This window comes from Dermacentor variabilis, chromosome 6, assembly GCF_050947875.1.
Source record: "Dermacentor variabilis isolate Ectoservices chromosome 6, ASM5094787v1, whole genome shotgun sequence".
NCBI lineage: Eukaryota > Metazoa > Arthropoda > Arachnida > Ixodida > Ixodidae > Dermacentor > Dermacentor variabilis.
This window is the reverse complement of record NC_134573.1, coordinates 102,160,670-102,180,319: the sequence shown is the minus strand read 5'-3', so window position 1 is coordinate 102,180,319 and position 19,650 is coordinate 102,160,670. Positions and strand designations below refer to the sequence as shown.

The following is a 19,650-nucleotide window of genomic DNA, read 5'->3' as shown; positions in this document are numbered from 1 at the left end:
TGAGAAGCAGTCAGGGGTCTTTGAATGCTGACGCATTCTCCTCTTAAGGGCAAAGCTCAAGCGTCGTTAAATTTATTTTTTAGTTCGCTTCCGTTAGCAGAAATGTGGGCCGATCCCGGCGGCAGTGCAGGCCAGGAGCAGTGACTCGTACTCCCGTAAGGCAGAGGCTCGAATCACTCAGCAAAGGGATGCGAACAATGCATACATTCTTTAGAATCACGCATACAACATAATGAACAGCTAAGTTTCAATGAAGAACAAGCAAAATTAAACCAAGGGTTCGAACGGCATAACTGATAATACGGTGCTCTTGATAACAATTCGAAGGACGCAGCGCTTGAGGACTGAGCCCGGTTGGCTACCACACACTCCAGGAAGGGAAAATGGAGGGAAAGATTAAGAGAAGGAGAGAAAGTCCACTGGGGATATCGCTGACGTGACAACAGTTTTCTGCTCTATATCACTGGCGGTTACTCAGTCCAGATCACAGACGGTCCCTCAATCCGTTAGCTTTCAAAAATCACAGCAGCGCTTTTGTGGCCTTTTGTAGCTGCGACATGCGAGACCATGGTCCCAAGTTATTGCTTGAGGTTTTAAGGCATGATGTTTTAACAGCTTTCTATCAAACTGATTTTGAGCTGTGCAGAGGCCGCGTCTTTCATTTTCAAAAGATGGGCATTAGCACAGTGGGTGTTCTATAGTCTCGACACCACAGGCATTGCACTCAAACATGTATCTGCATTGGTGAATGCAACGCCCAAGCGTAAGCGCCACAGCATTGTTTCCTCACTTCGTGGAAGCTCAGGTACGAGACGCAGTTGCATAGTTGCACAGAATGCGATCGATGTTGGGTGAATTTTGGTGTGGGCCCCTTCTCCAATGTTATGGCGAAGTTGTTGGAGAATTGTCAATGACAAAGTTGTTGTCAGAGATACTACAATGACCCGGCAGCCACTGAAACACCACGTCGTGTCCTTTGGCGATCATATGATGGTGCGTAACACGCATCTCCGACACGGGTGGGCCGCAGGACTAGCGAAAAAGAGCTGAAAAAGGACATTGTAGGGCCGCCTTTGACTTGCAGAATGTTGCCCACTGATTAGCCTGTTGGCTTGTATCTGATGCTTATTGATCGTGATGGTATAACCACTGCGATGGTGGAGCTGGTCTGAGTGGAAGAGCGATCCCTATATATGGGGACTCGGTTGAAGTAGAAATTGTGCAAACAATCCAAAGAGCTGCTTGCTTCAAGGCCAAGGTAGGCAGGTCAGTCTTCTTTCTTATTCCTGGAATGGAAAGGCGCACTTCAGGTAACCACATTGTTATTGTGTGTGTGTGTGTGTGTGTGTGTGTGTGTGTGTGTGTGTGTGTGTGTGTGTGTGTGTGTGTGTGTGTGTGTGTGTGTGTGTGTGTGTGTGTGCGTGCGCGCGTGTGTGCGTGCGTGTGTGTGCGTGTGTGTGTGTGTGTGCGTGCGTGTGTGTGTAAGTGATGTGTTCAACCTAGAGTGCATCATAGCCGCAATCGCAACAATGCTGGGTCGCCTGTGGGTAGGACTAGCATTCACCAACTCCTACAGCTATCGTATTGGAATGGCGGACTCGCCAATGTGCGCTAAGTGCAAGTGTGAAGAGACCATCAGTCATCTTCTGTGCCACTGTTCTCGTTTTGATAACCAACGTAAGACTCTCCAGTGTGCCTTGAATAGACTGGACGACAGGCCATTTACAGAAGCAAAGATCTTAGGAGTCTGGCCTCACAGTTCATTAGCCCAGAAAGCAGTTGGAGCGCTTCTTCACTACCTGAAGGCAGCAGACTTGAGTGCCAGACTACAGACATCCTACATCTAACGTAGTGCATGTGAAAGTGTGGTATAGACTCATGTTCTCTCTCTCTCTTTCACTCCCCATTCCCCTCCCCACGTGTAGGGTAGCAAACTAGACTCACTCTGGTTAACCTCCCTGTCTTTCCTTATTCCATTCTCTTTCTCTCTCTAAGGGAAGCGCTACCAAACTGAACTCTGTTCCTCCCCCGCAGTCTCCTCTGCCGGCGCCAAAGACGGTGACCAAGGCAGCCGCACCGCTGACGCTTCCGGCGCTCACCAAGAGGGCGCACAACGTCGGGTCGGGTCCTATCGTGCTCAAGAGCAAGAAGAAGATCTTTATCCCTAAGTTCACTTACGATGGTGCTGGTCCAGGTGAGTGTAGATGATCCCATTAACAGCGATGTTCAGCTATGGAACGTGGCACATGTTCGGCGTTTTGACAGATTCAAAAGAAACGCCGCGAGAACGCATTGAACATTTAGTTCGAGTATCCTCTGATTTATTTGTTTTCATGTCATGGCCATAAAAGAAAGGTGCTTTATAAAGCTTAACATCTCGAAACAAGAAGCGAATGGCACGCACATTTTTTTTATCTCTGTACCAAGTCATGCGCATTATATTACAGAGTAAGGTGTTATAGGTCCATTCCAATAATAGCCGTTTTCGGCTGGCTATAGTGACCGCCGCCGCCAGTGTCCATGGCAACTATCACCGGGTATGAGAAAAAGAAACCAAGTTTTTGCCAGGATCGAACCCATGCCCGCTGCGCGGGAGTCAGCTACTCTACCATTGAGCCACTTCCTTTTCTTTCTTTAGTGCCAGCTTTGACATTATACGCAAAAGATAAAACATGTCTGCAAGGATTTTGCTGGCACGACATATTACAATTTTTTTTTCAATGCTGCAAATCTATCTAGTATGTCAATCCACGTTGGCTGTTCAGGGAGTGCCCGATGGACATCCCTTAACCGTACTACATCTTCAGTGAAGTGATCGCGTGTAGTTCGCAAATTGACATCAGCATTGTTGCACTACATCCTAGCTTTCTACAAACTGTGGAGGCCCAGGAGCATTATAGCGTCGTACGGAAAACCCTCTGTTTCTACCGGTAAGAATTTTATTTCATGTGGATCTAAAGGTAACTCTTCCTTTAATTTCTTTTGTATCACATCCCAGAAAAAGATGGGATCCCATCAATCTAGAAACGCATGCTCTATCGTTTCACGTTTCTTGCATAAGAAGCTGTTAATGGATCACGGATCAAAAATACCTTTGTTATGCATCCATGTTTTAACTGATAATGTATTAGTGTGTAGTTAAAAGAAAAAAAAAAGCTTTTACCGAAGGATGTACGGCAGTTCTTTTAACCCTTTTGAGGACATCTCCTGGGCCTCCATGGTTTTACATAAGGTAAATTGGTACTGGGAGAATAGTGTCAATTAGGTCCTTATAGAGCTTTTTCGAGTAATATGGGCTACATACTGCATTAAAATCGCACATGCAACATTCTGTGCGCAAGCACGACTTCTCGTAGATAACCTTTAACGGCGCCTTGCATTGTTTCACACGAGCATACAACAAATCCTGGAAGGTGACGACATAAAAGCAGTTGCATTATTGTGCGAAGGAACACACAATTCTGATCGCGAAGGTACGTAAAGCCGACACAACTTGTGGCACAAATAAATGTGCCAATCCAAGGCACATTTACTGGCAAGGACAATTTTGTGCGGCTGGTTCTTTCCCAAGTCGATGCCCATATGAAAACGGCGAAGGCACGGTGTTTTTTTTTTTTGGCTGTTGATCCGCGAAGCACACAGTACATTCACGACATACCATATCTTGGAGGAAATAGGTTACAGCCTTTGGCAGGCGAGAACATTGAGAGCCGTCGCCCTTGTCATGCATTAGCCTTTCCCTTTGCTCTCGCCACTTGTTCATTCCAGTACGAGAGGCACGCCTCGATACGTTGTCGCAGTGGTTGACCACCGAGGTCTAGAGAAGTAGTCTGGCGTTTCAGCCAATTCACCATGCCAAAATCCATAACTCTTCTTCCAGTTTATTTGCGCCCCGGTGCATTTGCAGAAGGTCTGAACTACCGCCACGGCCTCACAAATACTATCTCTACTTGAACAGAATATGACGATGTCATCGGCGTACGCCAATATGTTCACATGTGTTCACTGTAACCTGAAGCCAGTTATCCGTTCATTATTTTTGGGTGGCCTTGCACAAATGCTCAATATAGGCCGCGAATAGCAGGGGCGACAACGGCCATTCCTGCCTCACAGAAGACCGCACTTGCACGCTGTCAGTCAGGTCGCCGTTTACAATAACCCGAGTTGAGCAGTTAGCATGCGACATCCTGACACCGTCTGTTATTATGCTTCCTACGTTGGAAAGCTCTAATATGGCGATGAGAACATCGTGGGAAACACGGCCGAAGGCTTTAGCGAGGTCTAGTCATGCCAGCGCTTGCTAGCACGCAACCGAAAAATGCCCTATAAACGCGTTCTATATCGCGCGCGGAGACACGCGATGTGACGAGCGCGCCGCGTAGCGTCGACACGGGCACATTTTGCATTGCAGTTACGTATTATTACACCAGGTAGAAGGCCATTTAGCAGTAACACAGGTACAAGGTAGTTAAATAAGGCTCGAGACAAAAAATAATGATGAGATGTATACAAGAATTAATGCTAATTGTATATATATATATATATATATATATATATATATATATATATATATATATAGTGTTTGCCAATAAATCAGTGTTTGTCAAAGTGTTTGCCAATAAATCAACATCATCGTTATCATTTGCATCGTATCATGCCAATTGCCTTGCGATATGACATGCACGCCATGTAGCATTTGCATAGGTAGTGGTACAAGGTCTTGAGGAAGAAAAGAAGATTATGGAGATGCATAAATATTCATGTAATGAAAAACATGTAGGACATAGTTGATTAATTCAAGCAGGCTAGATGACTGTTTGTACGTCCCGTCCCGTTTCAAGGAGAACGCCATTAAATCATCATAATTATCATCATTAGCATCGTATCGTGCCATTTAACACGTGATGTGACATGCGCGCCGCGTAGCGTTGGTGCGTACAAACTTTGCGTTGTAGTTCCGTTATATTCGACCAGGTGTCCCGATATGTAGCAAATCCATATAGTAGTTGCATGCTGCAAGTAGTTGAAACTGGTTAACTGAAACAGGCTAAGTGACTATTTGTCCCCAACCCATTTCAAAGGGGATGCCAGTGACCCATCATTATCATCACCATCAACATCAACGTACCGTGCCATGGGCCAAGGGATGTGACACGTGCGCCGTGTAGTCTGGATACCTGAGTTTACTCTGCGGTACACGTTATGGCACACGTACGGACCGCTGCTGAAGAAGCAAATCGTAGAGATACATGCACGGCTGCAACCAGGCAACTTCGAGCTCAGCAGACCACTGTTCAGGAAACCGTCGACGCCGGGCGGACAATTCACGGCAAAGAGACTTCGCCGCGAAGACCCTGCAGTGCGGGGTGCCAAAAATGGAGCTCTTATTGAGCCCTGGCTTCATTCCATAGTAAAGCAGGTTTGCCGAGTGGCAGTGCTGGCGACCCTGTCGTGCAGTCGCCTCACATCCCAAGAAAGGGCAGGGGGCAATGACCCTAATGTGGAGGCGAGGCGAGGTAACTTAATTTCGCAGAAGCAGGAGACAAATCCCAGTGACGGATGGTCGCTACAGGACAATGGTAACGCTTGGTAAAGTTTTATTAGCCTACCCTTATCGCAGTAGCACACAGTTGAAATAATCACATATGAGACATCCTCAGCTTGCCCCCTTGCTTTTTTTTATTAAACGTGTCACTGGAGCTTAACATAACACGAATCACTTCTATTCCAGATGTGTACTTCTTGGTGGGCAAGGGAGCCAAGGTGACCCACAAGGGCGCTACGAAGATCCCCACTCCGACTGGAGAGTAAGTCCGCACACAATCACTTATTGAGTACGTTCTAAGGTGCAACTCAAAACTAGTGAGAGCCGGAAGCAACTTATCTCGCAGCCACACGGGTGGCACTTTAATAAGAATCGTTGCGTTTTTTGCTTGGGAAAAGGCAGTCTGGCGTCATCGCGTTTGTTGCTATTCGTTGCAATTTGTTATGGAACATCGGTCATTGAAGACCGAAAACGGCTACTATTCACAGTCGCCAAAGAGCATGTCTGCTCACAAACATAGGAGCTTCTGATAAGAGACGATACTTTTATGGCATTGTGGAATCTATTTCCGTAGTTGTTCTCAAGGAACTTTCAGAATCGCAGGGTGTGGTCCGGCTGCACGCCGTTTAGCTACGGCGAGCGCTGCATCTCGATGTGCTCTAGCTGTACCGTGAAGTCAGTCTTCTGGTGTCCCATAGAGAGAGAGAGAGAGAGAGAGAGAGAGAGAGAGAGAGAGAGAGAGAGAGAGAGAGAGAGAGAGAGAGAGAGAGAGAGTCGTGTGGCTTCGCAATTCATTATATTCGAATGACTTGAAACGCTCTTAGAATTCTGCCAAAAGAGTCTCGACATGTTATGAAGATTTGCGTCATGCTTTCTTCTCTAAGCTTAACTTTTAGCTGAAAACTATTAACTGATAAAAATTATTCAATATAGATGACAATCTCGTTATAGTGTTTAAGGATGAGACAATCAGAAAGCGTTACAGCTTTCACTGTCAGGGTGTATGAGAAGTGGCTGTACCTGCAACGAATACTGATAGTGGTAGTTGGTCTGGCATCGTGCAAGAGAGCCGTACCCCAAGCTTTGTTTACTTTACTAGGAGGTCCCCAAAGTATGCCCTTGAAGAGTGGTATGTTATTTGTATCTGTCAAGTGCACAGCCTAGGAAAAAGCGCCAATATTGCTAGATCCAAGTAGCATGGTTGACGTTTACTCCCAGAGTGCACAAATATTTCTGAAGGTTGAAAAGTAAGGAGAGCATACAGAGCAAAAGCATCGGTTGGCAGGCGCTACCACCTGCAATCTTTCACTCAAGACATGTGGGAAAAGCACGTGTTTGATTCAATGATGAACGTTGCACTAATAATTTTGGTGATGTAACTGAAACAATACCTTAGGTTTTCGCACTTGCACCTTATCTGCTCCCATCAAAAGATCCCACGCTCCCGAAAATGTTTTTATGCGATTGACGCTCTCAAAGGATCATATCAATTTGTTGTAAAAAATGCCGTTTCTGCATCATATTCCATGCGGTTTTACAGCAGCAGTGCGTCATACAAATGTGAGCTTGGTCACGGGCCTTTAAAAATCTGGTCGTGGTCCCTATGTTGCCCGCCGTCCGTATGTTGTGCAGCCCTGATATAAAGGATAGCGTGGGGTCCAGCTCATATATCTACTACTAAAAATGACGTTTATGTATAACGGTTAAGTATAAACGCAGCCGTAACGACACAGGCATAAAACATAAAGAGAAACAATGCATTATAATTAAATCGTGGTAGTGACGCAGGTTTGCACTGTGCCAGCCCAGCTGTACAGCATTACGGCAGCATCAGTGCGTACACCAAAGCTGAACAAATGGAATTCGACTCCAAGTTCTTTCCGTGCTATTCGGTATTATCTTTAAACCACTGAGTAGAACGTATAGCATCGCCATTAGGTGTAGCTGTCACTGCGGTTCAGTAACACACCTCTGCATCTACTTGAGTCAGAACTTGCTCGAGAAACACTTCTCCATGCCAGTGCTGGCTACCTGCAGACATTGAGAGCACCTCGCTAGGAAATGTTAGCTAACGAATTGTCGAGGATCATCGAAGAATACAGGGACAACGGCACTCTAGGTGACGGTGATTCAGCCTACTGTTTTTTTTTCAATTTTAAGGAAGTGCCATATGGAGGAAGGTTTAAGAAGCTCAGGACTCTCACGAGGATTCTCTCACCAGCCTTGATGTCGGTCACACATGAGTCTTCGTAATTTCACCTACGCTGTTCCTTCTAGTGGATGAACTCTTAGTAAAGTTCAATTGGAAAGGTAAGCACGAAGCCGGTCGTTCGTCCGAAATTGGCACGAGTCCTTGCCGAGGGCACATTTACGGGTTATTCCGAGTCTTGCAGTTCATCCACCAGATGGCTTTATGAGAGCCAAGGAAAGCGCTATACAAACGCGGAGATTTCGGACATGAACGACCAGCCTCTGTAGCAGCTTCGAGCTAAGAACCGGAGCTGAAACTACGGTTTTCAAGAATTTTAAAGAGAACTAAAATGTAGGCAAAAAAATGCTTTTACAAGTCTGCTTGAAACATCAAGCAACCATCGGGGCTTTTTTTTGGTAACCGAATTATAATGCCTTGTGCATGGGAAGTTTTAACTATAGGGGCACATCAGATTTGGCGAAGCCAGGTATGCGTCGCAGCGTGTCAGTGGTTTTATATACTTCTTTCAAAGAGCAGGTCTCCAGAGCACACATTGCTTTTTTTTTCTGATTAACAGTTTGTTTATGCGTAGTCACAAAGTATGGCGCACGTCGTACTTCGATTTGGCTGGAGGAACGGGAAACATTTTTGTGGTGGCAAAATTTTATCTGTGTTTCATTGCGGGTTCTTCGGTGAAAGGCGTACAGGGCGAGAAGATTACCGGCAGGAATTTTTGTTGCTCAGATTAATTATTTCTTCCCCTGGGCTCAACATTGCATGCGAGAACGTGGCATCAGTTCTGAAGCTGCACTATTGCGTAACCCGGCTGTTCTACTATGTTGAATGTTTCCTATTAAAACAAGCAGTAAAAGCAAAGTCTATCGGTCAGACCGATGAAGACAGAGAACCACCGCCTTGGAGTACTCATGTTCACACAAACGAAACTCTGACGCGCAGAGACGTCGACTCGCTCAACGGCACTCATCTTCAAACACCAATTTGCGGCGACGTGGCTCCATAAAGAACCACGTATTATTGAGACAGAGGTAACCAATTGAGTCATCGACGATTAGCTGTTCTCTTATATTGACCTCGTACTGATGTTAAGTTGTTACAGTGGAGGCATGCAAACGTGTCCTCTACACTCTAAATGTGTTCGCGTGCGCGTGTGCTCAGGACAGGCTGCTTATTGAGTACTGTTAATATTATCTTCACGGCATCGTTAATTTATGTGTTTTAATCTTTCTTCTTCGGGGCAGAACCAAGATAAAGAAGGGCTACACAGGCCAGGACGTGACACTGACGCTTCCGGGGAGCTTGACATTCAACGATGTCGACTGGTTCGCCGTTTACTGCATCACCTACGAAGAGAACTTCGGTGACGTGCGCATACCGAAGAACCTTAACCTGCCTGCCGCCTGAGCTCTGATTCATCTTTAGAGGTTTGGGGTTAAGAAACTCCGTTAGCTTTGTACACAGCTGGACATTCCGGCCGGCAGAGAAAGATGAGGCTCTCTGAAACGTGTAGTTAATACCATGTGGGCTTTGTTGCAGCACATGAAAGTTACCTGTCATGCAAGCGAACTTGTGACCTACGCTTTGATCAAATAATTACCTTGCAAACAATGGTCTCGTTGCCGAACAGGTTAAAATACGTTCTTACCTTTTGAAGAGAGTCTCACCTTTTTCTTCAACTCGGTGCATGTGTAAGCTATCTGGACAAGCACAGAGTTGAAGCGTCACCACGTGCTGTAAGCGCAAATGGTTTTCTGCCAAGTGCTATGAATAACTCCAAGTATCTTATGTTTGTACCCCTATTACACACAGGGCGGAGAGAATAGAAGAGGTGGCCCACCCGGTTACTTTGCACGCTATACAAAGTGCTGCGTGCCGCCCAGCCTCATAATACGCCTTTCGCTTCAAAGAAACTGCTATTAGGGTTTTCATCCACTTCAACATCTTGATGTCATTCAACAGGTTTTCTTCGGCCTTTTGAAACCACACATTGTATTTTTTTGTTCTTACGTCACTGGACATTACATATAGCAACATATCTCCTCGGCCGGAAAGAATGAAAAAAAACTGCCATTTCAGCAATAAATGCATGAAACTCGACTTCTTTCTTGCACTGTGTTTACTTACGGTGAGCGTGTCGCCTCTGCAGCTGCTCAGCTCTTCGACTGTAAAAATTATAGACCACCTTAAACCAACGACTACGGCGCAGGTGCAGCCAATAAACCTTGCCCTCTCAAAGCTGAATAAGTCCGAAATTGGTCTGTTTACAGTCATCGCCCTCATTCGCTTTGTCTCACTTCGTCGTGCTAAAACAGAAGTCATTGAAGTCGCACAAGTCAATTAAGAATAAAAATAGAAGTAAATTTCACATTTCTTGTTAGATTTAGGGGTCGAAGGTTCGCCCGCCGTGGTCCATTATAACCTTCACTCGATCACCTCAGCAAAGGGTGAACGGTTATTGCATAACGTATAGTTATAAATTGATTGACACCCAACATAGACGCCTCTGACTCCTATATATTAACTCTCCTACACACATACCTTACGCTATGTAAATATTTTTTGGGAGGAACGAGGTATATCTACACCTAATTGGAATGAACACACTGAAATGAAATAGACAAGAAAGTGGGACAGTTGGCGCAAACAATGAATTAATTTATTCACTTGCGGAAAAAGTTTGTTCGCAGTAGAGAAGGTGCGCGTTCATTGGAGCTGTTAAACAGTGAACGTCTTCGTGCTTTGTCTCATATTTACCAGGCGCTACAGTGATGACGTTATGTGTTTGGATTCATTTTCGCCGATAATCTGCCAGAATCTGAGTTAGTGTTGCATAAAGTTTTGTTCAACATACCGGAGGAAGGCTTTCTCTGAATATAGTAATCAAACCACAGCGGCCATTCCACAATAACGTTCATGTATGTACTTTAACGCCGCGAAGTGCGGCATTGAGCCGGTGCAACAGGAGGTGCTCGTTGCACCTGTTTTGTGTGCCAAAAGGTGATGTGGAATGTGTGTAGGCCGAGCTGCATTGTCCTCACGAGGTTCATTATAACAAGCAGACACTCAATAATCAGTGGTATATATTCAAATTCATTTTTATTTCCTCGAGCCAGTACCAGTTCAGCCCCTAGCCGGCGCTCCCCTCTTGCCACCCTGACTCGCTGGTTGCGCCGCTGCTCCCCCGTCCTGCAGGCATTTCTGAAAGCCAGCGTCAAATTAAGCGTCAAACGACTGCGCCTGATTCTAGGTGATGTCGCAAACGGCTAATGAAAGGTCAAATAAGTGAACTCAATACCTCGTCGCTGTGACAAACATTAGCTATAAATATTTTTTTACTGACCATTTGGTATTATCTCCAGAGCCCGCATCGAGGGAACTTTAACCTAGCGAATCGAGCTGCCAGTACAATGGTCATGCCAGCAAGAAGGGAGAGAAATAACATACTACCTAGTATCTTAGCTAATGTAAAACTAAAAATTACAAGAAAGACTGAGCTGTACAACAAAGATATTCAACGACCCATGATGTGAAGAGTATCATTTTTTGTTATTTGCAAAAACGTTGATTGAGTTAACTTCTCACTTAGCTTCAACCTATGAAACCTCGAATTAAAATGACAGCCGAGTTCCCTTCTAGCTTCAGATGACATTCTTATCAAATAAATGTTGTATTAGCTATACTGATACCATTAACAAGATGTTCAAACTGCGAAATTAGACTAAGTTATATTCTCAATTAGACAAAAGGCTCGCTTTACGCCTGGCGCACTCGTCACGCAATATTCATTTAATGAGCGCTCCAAAATTTAATTTGCACTTTATGCGATTCCTAACGTCTTATGTCAAATGTGTGAAAGCCAAACTGCCCATTACTTAGTGTCCCAATGTGCAGCATGAACTTTCGTACGACATGCATGTCACGGGTACACTATAGGCATGCCAATGATGCGCTGGTCTCTAGTTGCATAAGATTACTCATGCAAAAGTAAATTGCATCGAAAATCTTACTCCCTTGGCGATGTTCTTGGCCTTCAGCTGTCCCAAATAGGCAGTGTATTGCTTGTACAACTGCAAATGCGAAAAAGCGTGTATTCATTATTAATTTGATTCCGGCGGGCGGCATGACGGAGTAAATATACGGGCAAGTTAGTTTGCGTGAGAGAGAGAACGAGAGAGCGAGTGAGTGAGAGAGAGAGAGAGAGGCGAAAGAGAAAGGCAGGGAGTTTAGCCAAGGCAGTGCCCCGTTTGCTACCCTACACTTGGGGAAGGGGAAATAGGGAGAAGTAGATGAGAAAAAGGAAATAACAATAACATTCGCACTTATAAGGATTAGCGGTGCCACCAACTTGCGCTCCTCCTAAACGGCTGAACGACGCTTTGTGTACCATGATGAACGGCTTCTGAACTTGATAGAAATTAGGTCCACATATTTGCAACAATATTGTGCACGCAACTGTACTTGGATTAACAATACTTCAAAGAAAATACACCGACAAATATATTAGAGCAATTGAGATCCGCGCTTCTCCCGACCGCAATAGTAAGTCCACTGCATGCAGATTCACCATAAAGCAAGGGAATCTGGAAACTGAGCTGAAAGCTCTTAACATAAAATACTCCAGCACTTCCACCAAATCTGCGCGGCTTCCATCATCCCTCGTCGTCGTACGCTGACAAATGCTGAAACAAAAAAGAGAAACCCTTCGATTTTCGCGGGCACAATCGCGCATTTGAGTCGCGCGAAAGCACAGTTACATGAGTACTTTGAACTGCATTATTCTACCTCATGCCGTTAAACAACGGACCCCCAGCGCCTGGCAGCGCCTTTGTTCGCTTTCGTTGCAGGGTCCGTATTCACGAAAACTGTTCTTGCTATAGAACAGTTAGTAAGAGGAGGTGTTAGCCTATCCTAAAGCTTAACATATTATAAGCGACGGCGGCCAGCCAATGTTAAATAACACTTGCGATCAGAAAGCGTTGTAACTTTGGCTCGAATCTCTTCGTTCGTAAGAGCTCTTTGCCACTGGCTGGCTGCCTTCGCTAAAAATGTGTCCAGCATCAGGATTGGATGGAATCTGCTCTTTCGAACAATTCAAGCGTAAGTTCCTTTCTGTGAATACGGGCCCCGGTTCCTATGGCTTGGTCCCCTTCACTTTGCTGACGGCTCTCCTGCCGTCAGCGGCTAGCATCCGGAGGTTAACTCTGTTCACTACTAGACAAGCTATTTGCAACCTGTCGACGTATTCTTTGAGTAGGAAACGTTTAGACTGATTTAAGAAATGAATAAATGAACAGTCAATTTCAACTTACGGCATAGTTTGCGTGTAACATATTGTTTATTGTCTCTTTCAATGGGCCGTCAGCAGGTGTGGGCATTGCAAACTGTCAAGCGCGGTACGTTGGTCACGTGTCGACAATCGTGTTGGCAAACTGTCAAACACCTTCACAGCGCAAGAATAACTGTGATTACAAAAAAAAAAAAATAGGCCCATAAGGCCCATATGGACGCTGCCCAGCTAGAAGAAGAGAACCCGCTCGAGACGGCACGACAAGAAGTGAAAGACGCCAGGGAGACAGAGCACACTGCCCAGCCAGAAACAGAAAATCGACTGACGGAGGCGCCATGCAGCGTGGCACCAACTCTCGAGGCGACGCGAAACCCACGCCGTGGAACTCACGGACCGCTTGTGTTCAAAAGACAACCCTGTTTCAGCTCCAAAAAATTATGATGAAGTGGACAAATATTGGAAAAGACAAATAAAACTTCAGTTTACTAGAAGTTACAGCTTTAGGGACATTTTGAACATTGCTTTTTTTAAGTTTTGACTGGTTGCCCGGAGGATCTCGTTGTGTTCTCGCAACTTGTTCTCGTTTTCTTCTCGCAACCCGAATAATGGCTCCGGCTTTTGGCTCAAGGTGAGTTGAAGGTCGCCGAAAGAAAAAAAGCATTTCAGGTTAAAATGGAGGCAGGGCTCATGACATAAACGTGACGCGGTTCGCCAGCTACGGTATGAAAGGAGGCTCTGGACATTTCGCCACTCTCGTCGAGGCGGGACGTAGGCGCGACGCGCACAAAATTGCGCTGATGGCCCCGATTTATTTTCGTAACGTGACTGAAATGCAACGTTTCGCTTGTGAAACGGAAATGGCGGAGATGAACCTGACGTTCTTGACGAAGCAAAACAGTTTTCCTCCTCCGTAAAAGTACAGCAGATAGCTGAACGCGTACGATTGTTCCATCAAAAACGTCTCTCACTTCCGTCGACTACTTCGTTAGCTAGAATGCGTGTCTCCGAGAAACGGATTGAGTCAGCGTATAATATCGTCAACGCGCTTGTTTTCTACCTTGAGACATCATACGCAACCAACCAGCGGTGATGAGCGCACGTTCCAGGCCGCGTTATCGTTATCTTGTGAAGCGCAAGAGACTCAGCCGACTCGAATAGATGAGGAGTGGTCGAATATCACCAGCCGCGTTTACATGAATACGGTAGAAGCGTATCGTATTATCTTGCCGTATCGCATTCCGCTGATGCACCACCGTTTACATGTATGCACATCTCGATCACTGGCTGGCAAGCTAGCGTCGTCTGGTGTAACATTTGAAAATGAGCCCCCTACTTCTGGTAAACAGGCTTCCGCTGCCATACAGCCGCGCCGCTGGTTGGTTGGTTGGCCGGTTGTAATCCCGCAGCGAATGCTTTCCCATAATTCCTGATGCGATACGCTTCTGTTTACATGCGCCGCTGAAATGCGCATTCTCCATCTCAAACTACCCTTGTTTGGCGAATTGGATACGATACGCCTTCCTATCGAATTACCTCGTTTACATGAGATGTGATACGCTTGAAAGTTGACACGATACGCTTCTGTCGTATTCATGTAAACGCCGCTACCGATAGCGTTGCGGGCGTCAGAGGTCAGAGGAACCTACACGACGCAAGCGCCGGCGCTGCCATCTCGTTCACTTTGCGGCTTACTTGCACCGCGTGAGGATGGCGTGAGCAAACTTCAAGGAACCGCCTTACATATATTTTATTGCGATCGCAATTATATGGACACTCCAAGCGCATTACAGCCGTCGCCGCGACGTTCCGTTTAACGGCGATAACACCGCCGGCGCGCGCCCTACGCTGTACGTGCGAGTGAAGGCATGCGAGGGGAGCCGATGACCGCGGCTAAATTTCGCCCGCGCGAAAGAGACGGAAGTACAGTGGCTACAAGGGGGAAGTGTGAGGAGCGCGCCCGGGCAGGCGAAGCGCTTTGGAAGGAAAGGGGCAGATGGCGCTGCAGCGCGCATACACGTCAGATTCTTCGGCTGCAGCGTTGGTAAACGCGTGTTTTATACGCGGCGGACGCAGTTTTTCTTTCGTCATGTTTCCATGGCTCTCACTATATTACAGAAATCGGTTCTGCTGGACACTTGGTTGTACAAGAGAGCCGGAAATATTACTGAGTTAATTCCAAATTGAGCAGAATGTCAAGAGAAAGCAGACTTACCGTTTCCATGTTGGATCGCCCAACAGCGTAGATTATTTCGCGACGGGTTGATTTCTGCTGTACTCGGACAAAGCACCACATGTTCAAATGCGCAAAATTTCTGAATAAAGCTTTATTTTGCTAAGCTGCTCTGGTAGCGGCAAAATAAAATGATTTCCTGGTACTTGGGAGTGAAACCTCTTCCAAACAGTCCTTAGGTAACCCGCCTCAGTTTCAAGTGCTTCTTTTTTTCCCGCGATGATTCCCTCTCTTTGTTAAGGGATTTCATGTAGAAATGAAGGCGTGTTAGCAGGAAAAACTTGGTGATGTGGTTGGTAATACTCAGCCCATGAAGTTCACAGCCAATCAAGACATTGTTCTTCCTGAGACAGCATGTCAGCTGATCAAGGCTGTCATAGTGCAGTTGGTTGTTGCTAAACCACATAGAAAAGGTGAGTTCTAACGCCTCTACAAACGAGAAAAGTTCGTGGGATGGGTAGAGCAGACCACCTTTGTCACAAAATTTGGTAAATGTCGAGAGTTCTTTGTTAGCATTCTCCGGATTCACGAGAAGCTGATCAAAACAGTCTTTGCAGTGAGTTTTCAGGATGGTCTTTCGTGCAACATACCCTGCAATGTAAAACACCAGGCGGCTGTCGCTCGTTTTTTCATTGTACACATGGTCAGAGAGAAGCTCAGATTTCTGGAGCCTTTGTGAAGCATCTTCTATCTGTCCTCTGTCAAGAAGTTCATCCACTTCACCGCCTGCTTCCTTCTCACCCAGCAAAAACTGCAGGGTGCCTCCTTCACAGTTTCCGCTGCTCGGCGCTTTCACTAAGTTATAAAAACTTAGGCAATTAACAGTGATGAGGAACTGGGTTGCGTTGGGGTGGTCATTACAGCCGGAAAACTGACGTATGACGCCAAACAGTTTTTCCAGGCTATCCTGACAAAGGCGGCTTGTCAGCAAGTACTTGTACCCAAGCTTGTCATGGACATACTTTAACAGATCTAATGTTGCATGGAGGGTAACCCTCAGTCCTTCAGCTGTGCTTGCTGACAAAAAACCTACTCTGGAAGGTGCCAAGGATCTTTCCCATTTGTTAAGGTACTCGATGAAATCTTTGATGTTTTTCTCTTGAATGGACCCAAGTCTTAGAGCTTCGGATGGAATACGTGCTGTCATCGCCTCTATTAGCTTGGCCATTGTGCTGACAAATGCCTCAGTTGCTGCTGGGTCACCCCAATTCCTTTGAATTTCATTCTTGTAAAAGAAAAGGCCACGAACGACTTCTGAGCTGAAAAGTTGGAATGCTAAGTTCACCCTCATTTTCTCAAAATTATTGGGCTTCACGTGGCATGCACTAATTTTTGGCATGACCTTGAGGGTGACTGCACATTTATCTTCCTCGTGTGCCACCCTGATGTGCTCAATGTAGGCAGCACCATCCGGAGTTTTGTAGAAGCACTTCAGGAAACCGTTCCTTACGCATTTTATCAAGTGGGGAAAATCTGACATAAAAAAAAGACGTCTTTCTTTATCAACAGGATGAGCAACCGACGACTTCACACAGCTCGAGGAACCAGATATTCCAAATATGCGCCACATAGAGCGGTTCCATGAAGCGCCATCAGCTGTCACAAAATCAACCTTCAGGCCAGCTTTTTCGGCAAGAATCACAGCTTCTAGGACGATTTTCGACAACAGAGCTGCCTTCACATTGCCCCTTGAGGCAAAAACACCAAGTATTTGATGCCAAGAACCGCTTAGAGGTTGAAACATGACCACTAGACCGTGATCACAAGGCACATGTTTCTCACTTTCGGGGGTGAATTTTCCTAAGTCCACAAGTCCCTCAATCTTTCCCCCTCCAACTACACTGAAACACTCCGACAGTTTCATCTCATCTATTATCAGGCCACCGTGGCACCTGAATTCATCCATGGTCTTCGTTTTCTTGCCAATCCCTGCAAGCACAAGGGAGTTGAAGCCAAACCCGCTCTTATACTTCCGCATATATGTCTTCAAGCAGGTTCTGTTCGGGAGTGTTAGTATTCCCTCTCTTCTGACGTGCTCGTAGAGTCTTGGACTCTTCATGCGCATTATAATGCACTCGAGTAGCCAATCTGGGTTGTATTTCATCCCTCTCAGTGATTTGCGACGAGCTGCCTGAAAACACTGCAGTACCGCGAGCCTTTGCTTAGGTGGAAGAGCTTTTAATCTGTCTTCCAGGACGCTCTCTTCCAGTTCTACACTCTGCCTCTCAAGATCCTTGATGGTTTGTGTGTAGACTGACAACTTGGCCTTGAGTCGCCGAACAGTTTGCGTTTGAAGTTTTTTCTTCCTTGAGAGTCTGGGAGCTGAATTCTGGCTACGACGCTTTTTTGATCGCTGGTTCAAAAGAGCTTTTCTTAGATGCTTGCACATCACACATGGCCTACTGTCATGCGCTACACCACGACACTTTATGCTTGAAATGATTGCGTCAAAAAAGTGAAATTTCTTGCTTCCCAACGCAAACGGAAATTCATCGACTGTGCCGGCTCCAACACAGACTTCCATGCTGTCGACCTCTTTCAAAAGAGATGTAGGATCGGTGGATGACAGCCCCGACTGGCGCACTCCCTTTAAAAAAACATCTTGTTTCACACAGTTCGCTTCTTGTGAAAACACAACCAGCTTGCTTGCATATAGGACCCGTTTATCCTTCCCTGGTTTGCACACACTGTAAGCCACAGTCAACGGCGAAGGGTTCAACGTGTGCATGCCCCACGAACACGACGGTAAAGTGAGGTCCTGAAACGAAGCTGTGCAGTACGGAACCTCCTCGAAGCCCACACTCACAGAAACGGCACTGTCTTCTGCACATTTCTTCTTGGCTGGAGCTGTGGGTTCAGGCTTTGCGGGCCGCTTCCTGTCAGGCGGCAGTTGCTTCGATAAATACTTTGGTAGGTTTGGGAAAAGCGTGGGCACAGCTCCAGGAAGCAACAGAGGCCTGCTTCTTTCGATTCGGACGAGCTCTCCATTCACTGTGTGCTCAAAGTACCTTGAAATGTACCTTGTGTCGAAATGAAGCTCGCACACCGCAGAGTTCTTCTCGAGTTGTTTGTCAGCACGCGGTATAGCCCGCTGCCACTGCGCCAACGCCAGTTCATTCTTGGGTACACCAAACAGCGACAGTTTCATCTTGCACGATTTGTAGCCAGTAGTGCACCCAGGCACAAAACAGTGGCTCTGTTTTCTGGGCATCACCACACATACAGCGCACAAGAAATAACTCACACAACTGCCGGCAAAGCCGAGAGAAACACGTGCAGCACAGCTCACGCCAGCGTATGCCACCGCGCCTTGCCCATCGACTGACGTGCAAACGTCGTCGAGCGCCGCCTGTCGGATCCTCCTCAAAGGCCTCAGTGGACCGCATACGGCGAGCGGCGCGCTGCTCACACTTCCCCCTTGTAGCCACTGTAACGGAAGTCAGGAGGAAGCGCGCCGTCTTCAGTCGTGTGCGAGGCAGCCAACGTTACGAGGCACCGCAGGGACGGGAGAAAGGGGGGCGTTCTACTCCGGCTGCAACAGCGCATGTGGCGGCTGCGCGCGGTCGCCCGGCCGTATCTTGAGAGCGATCTGCGTTGCGGCAGTCTAGGAGCGTCGGCGGCGCTTTGTGCATGCTGTGTTGTCAGCGCTCATTTTGCGTTGAAATGCAAGTTGGAATCAGTTGGCGCAGGAGAGGGGTAATTGGAGATCGCAAGGAGAGCGCTTCGCCCAGCGGCTAATGATGATGATAGAAAGCAGAATCTCACTTCACTCATTTCTGCTGCCACGTTTCCTCGCGTCAGCGTTTCGACAGCGAGTTTCCGCGGTCATCGAGTCAGATGTGTTCATGTTTGTTCATGCGCGCGTGACATCATGCTTGTTAACTTAGTTGGTGTACCTATGTTTACAAGCTTATACGGCTGATAAAACTGCTATCCTTACTTCGTTTAGCTGTCCACTAATTTGCTATCGCAATCGATGCTTCGCCTTTCGGGCAAAACTGCGACTTCTTTATGAATGAAAAAGCCTACATGCTGTCAAAACCTACGACGATGTGAAAAGTCACTAACATTCAGTACAATACTAACGCAGAAGTGAAAAGTACTAAAACTCGCAGAAGGTATGTGAAGTTCAACCAATATTATTTCAAATAAACGCTTGTTTAAAAAAATAAAATGTTGGCCCAAAACAGAAATGCTAGCGCCACCCAAGACTGAAGCAAATGCTAAGAGCACGCATTGTAAACAAAATAATTTCATGGCCCAAACGACGGGGAAATGCGGCGAAACACGTACCCATCGGCCGCCACTGAATGTGGCCGCTAATTACCATATCTAGCGTGTCTCGTCGCATCACAAATTGCGGCGGAAAATCTCTGTCA

General features: G+C 46.4%; 2 protein-coding genes across 2 annotated transcripts in view; one reads left to right on the top strand and one right to left on the bottom strand.

The window, feature by feature from the left end:
• Positions 1-9,851, top strand: part of LOC142584969 (protein Skeletor, isoforms B/C-like) — a 32,640-nt gene extending 22,789 nt beyond the window's left edge. Inside the window, exons 4-6 of the mRNA XM_075695362.1 lie at positions 2,035-2,194; positions 5,732-5,807; positions 8,996-9,851. Coding sequence (XP_075551477.1) covers positions 2,035-2,194; positions 5,732-5,807; positions 8,996-9,158 — 399 coding nt within the window. The 3' untranslated portion in view covers positions 9,159-9,851. The remainder of the gene's footprint in view (positions 1-2,034; positions 2,195-5,731; positions 5,808-8,995) is intronic.
• A 991-nt stretch (positions 9,852-10,842) lies between these two features.
• The window catches only part of LOC142584299 (uncharacterized), a 90,042-nt gene continuing 81,234 nt past the window's right edge, over positions 10,843-19,650 (bottom strand). Inside the window, exons 13-14 of the mRNA XM_075694443.1 lie at positions 11,762-11,821; positions 10,843-10,952 (exon numbers count right to left, since the gene is read on the bottom strand). Of these exons, the coding sequence (XP_075550558.1) occupies positions 10,875-10,952; positions 11,762-11,821 (138 nt within the window). The 3' untranslated portion in view covers positions 10,843-10,874. The remainder of the gene's footprint in view (positions 10,953-11,761; positions 11,822-19,650) is intronic.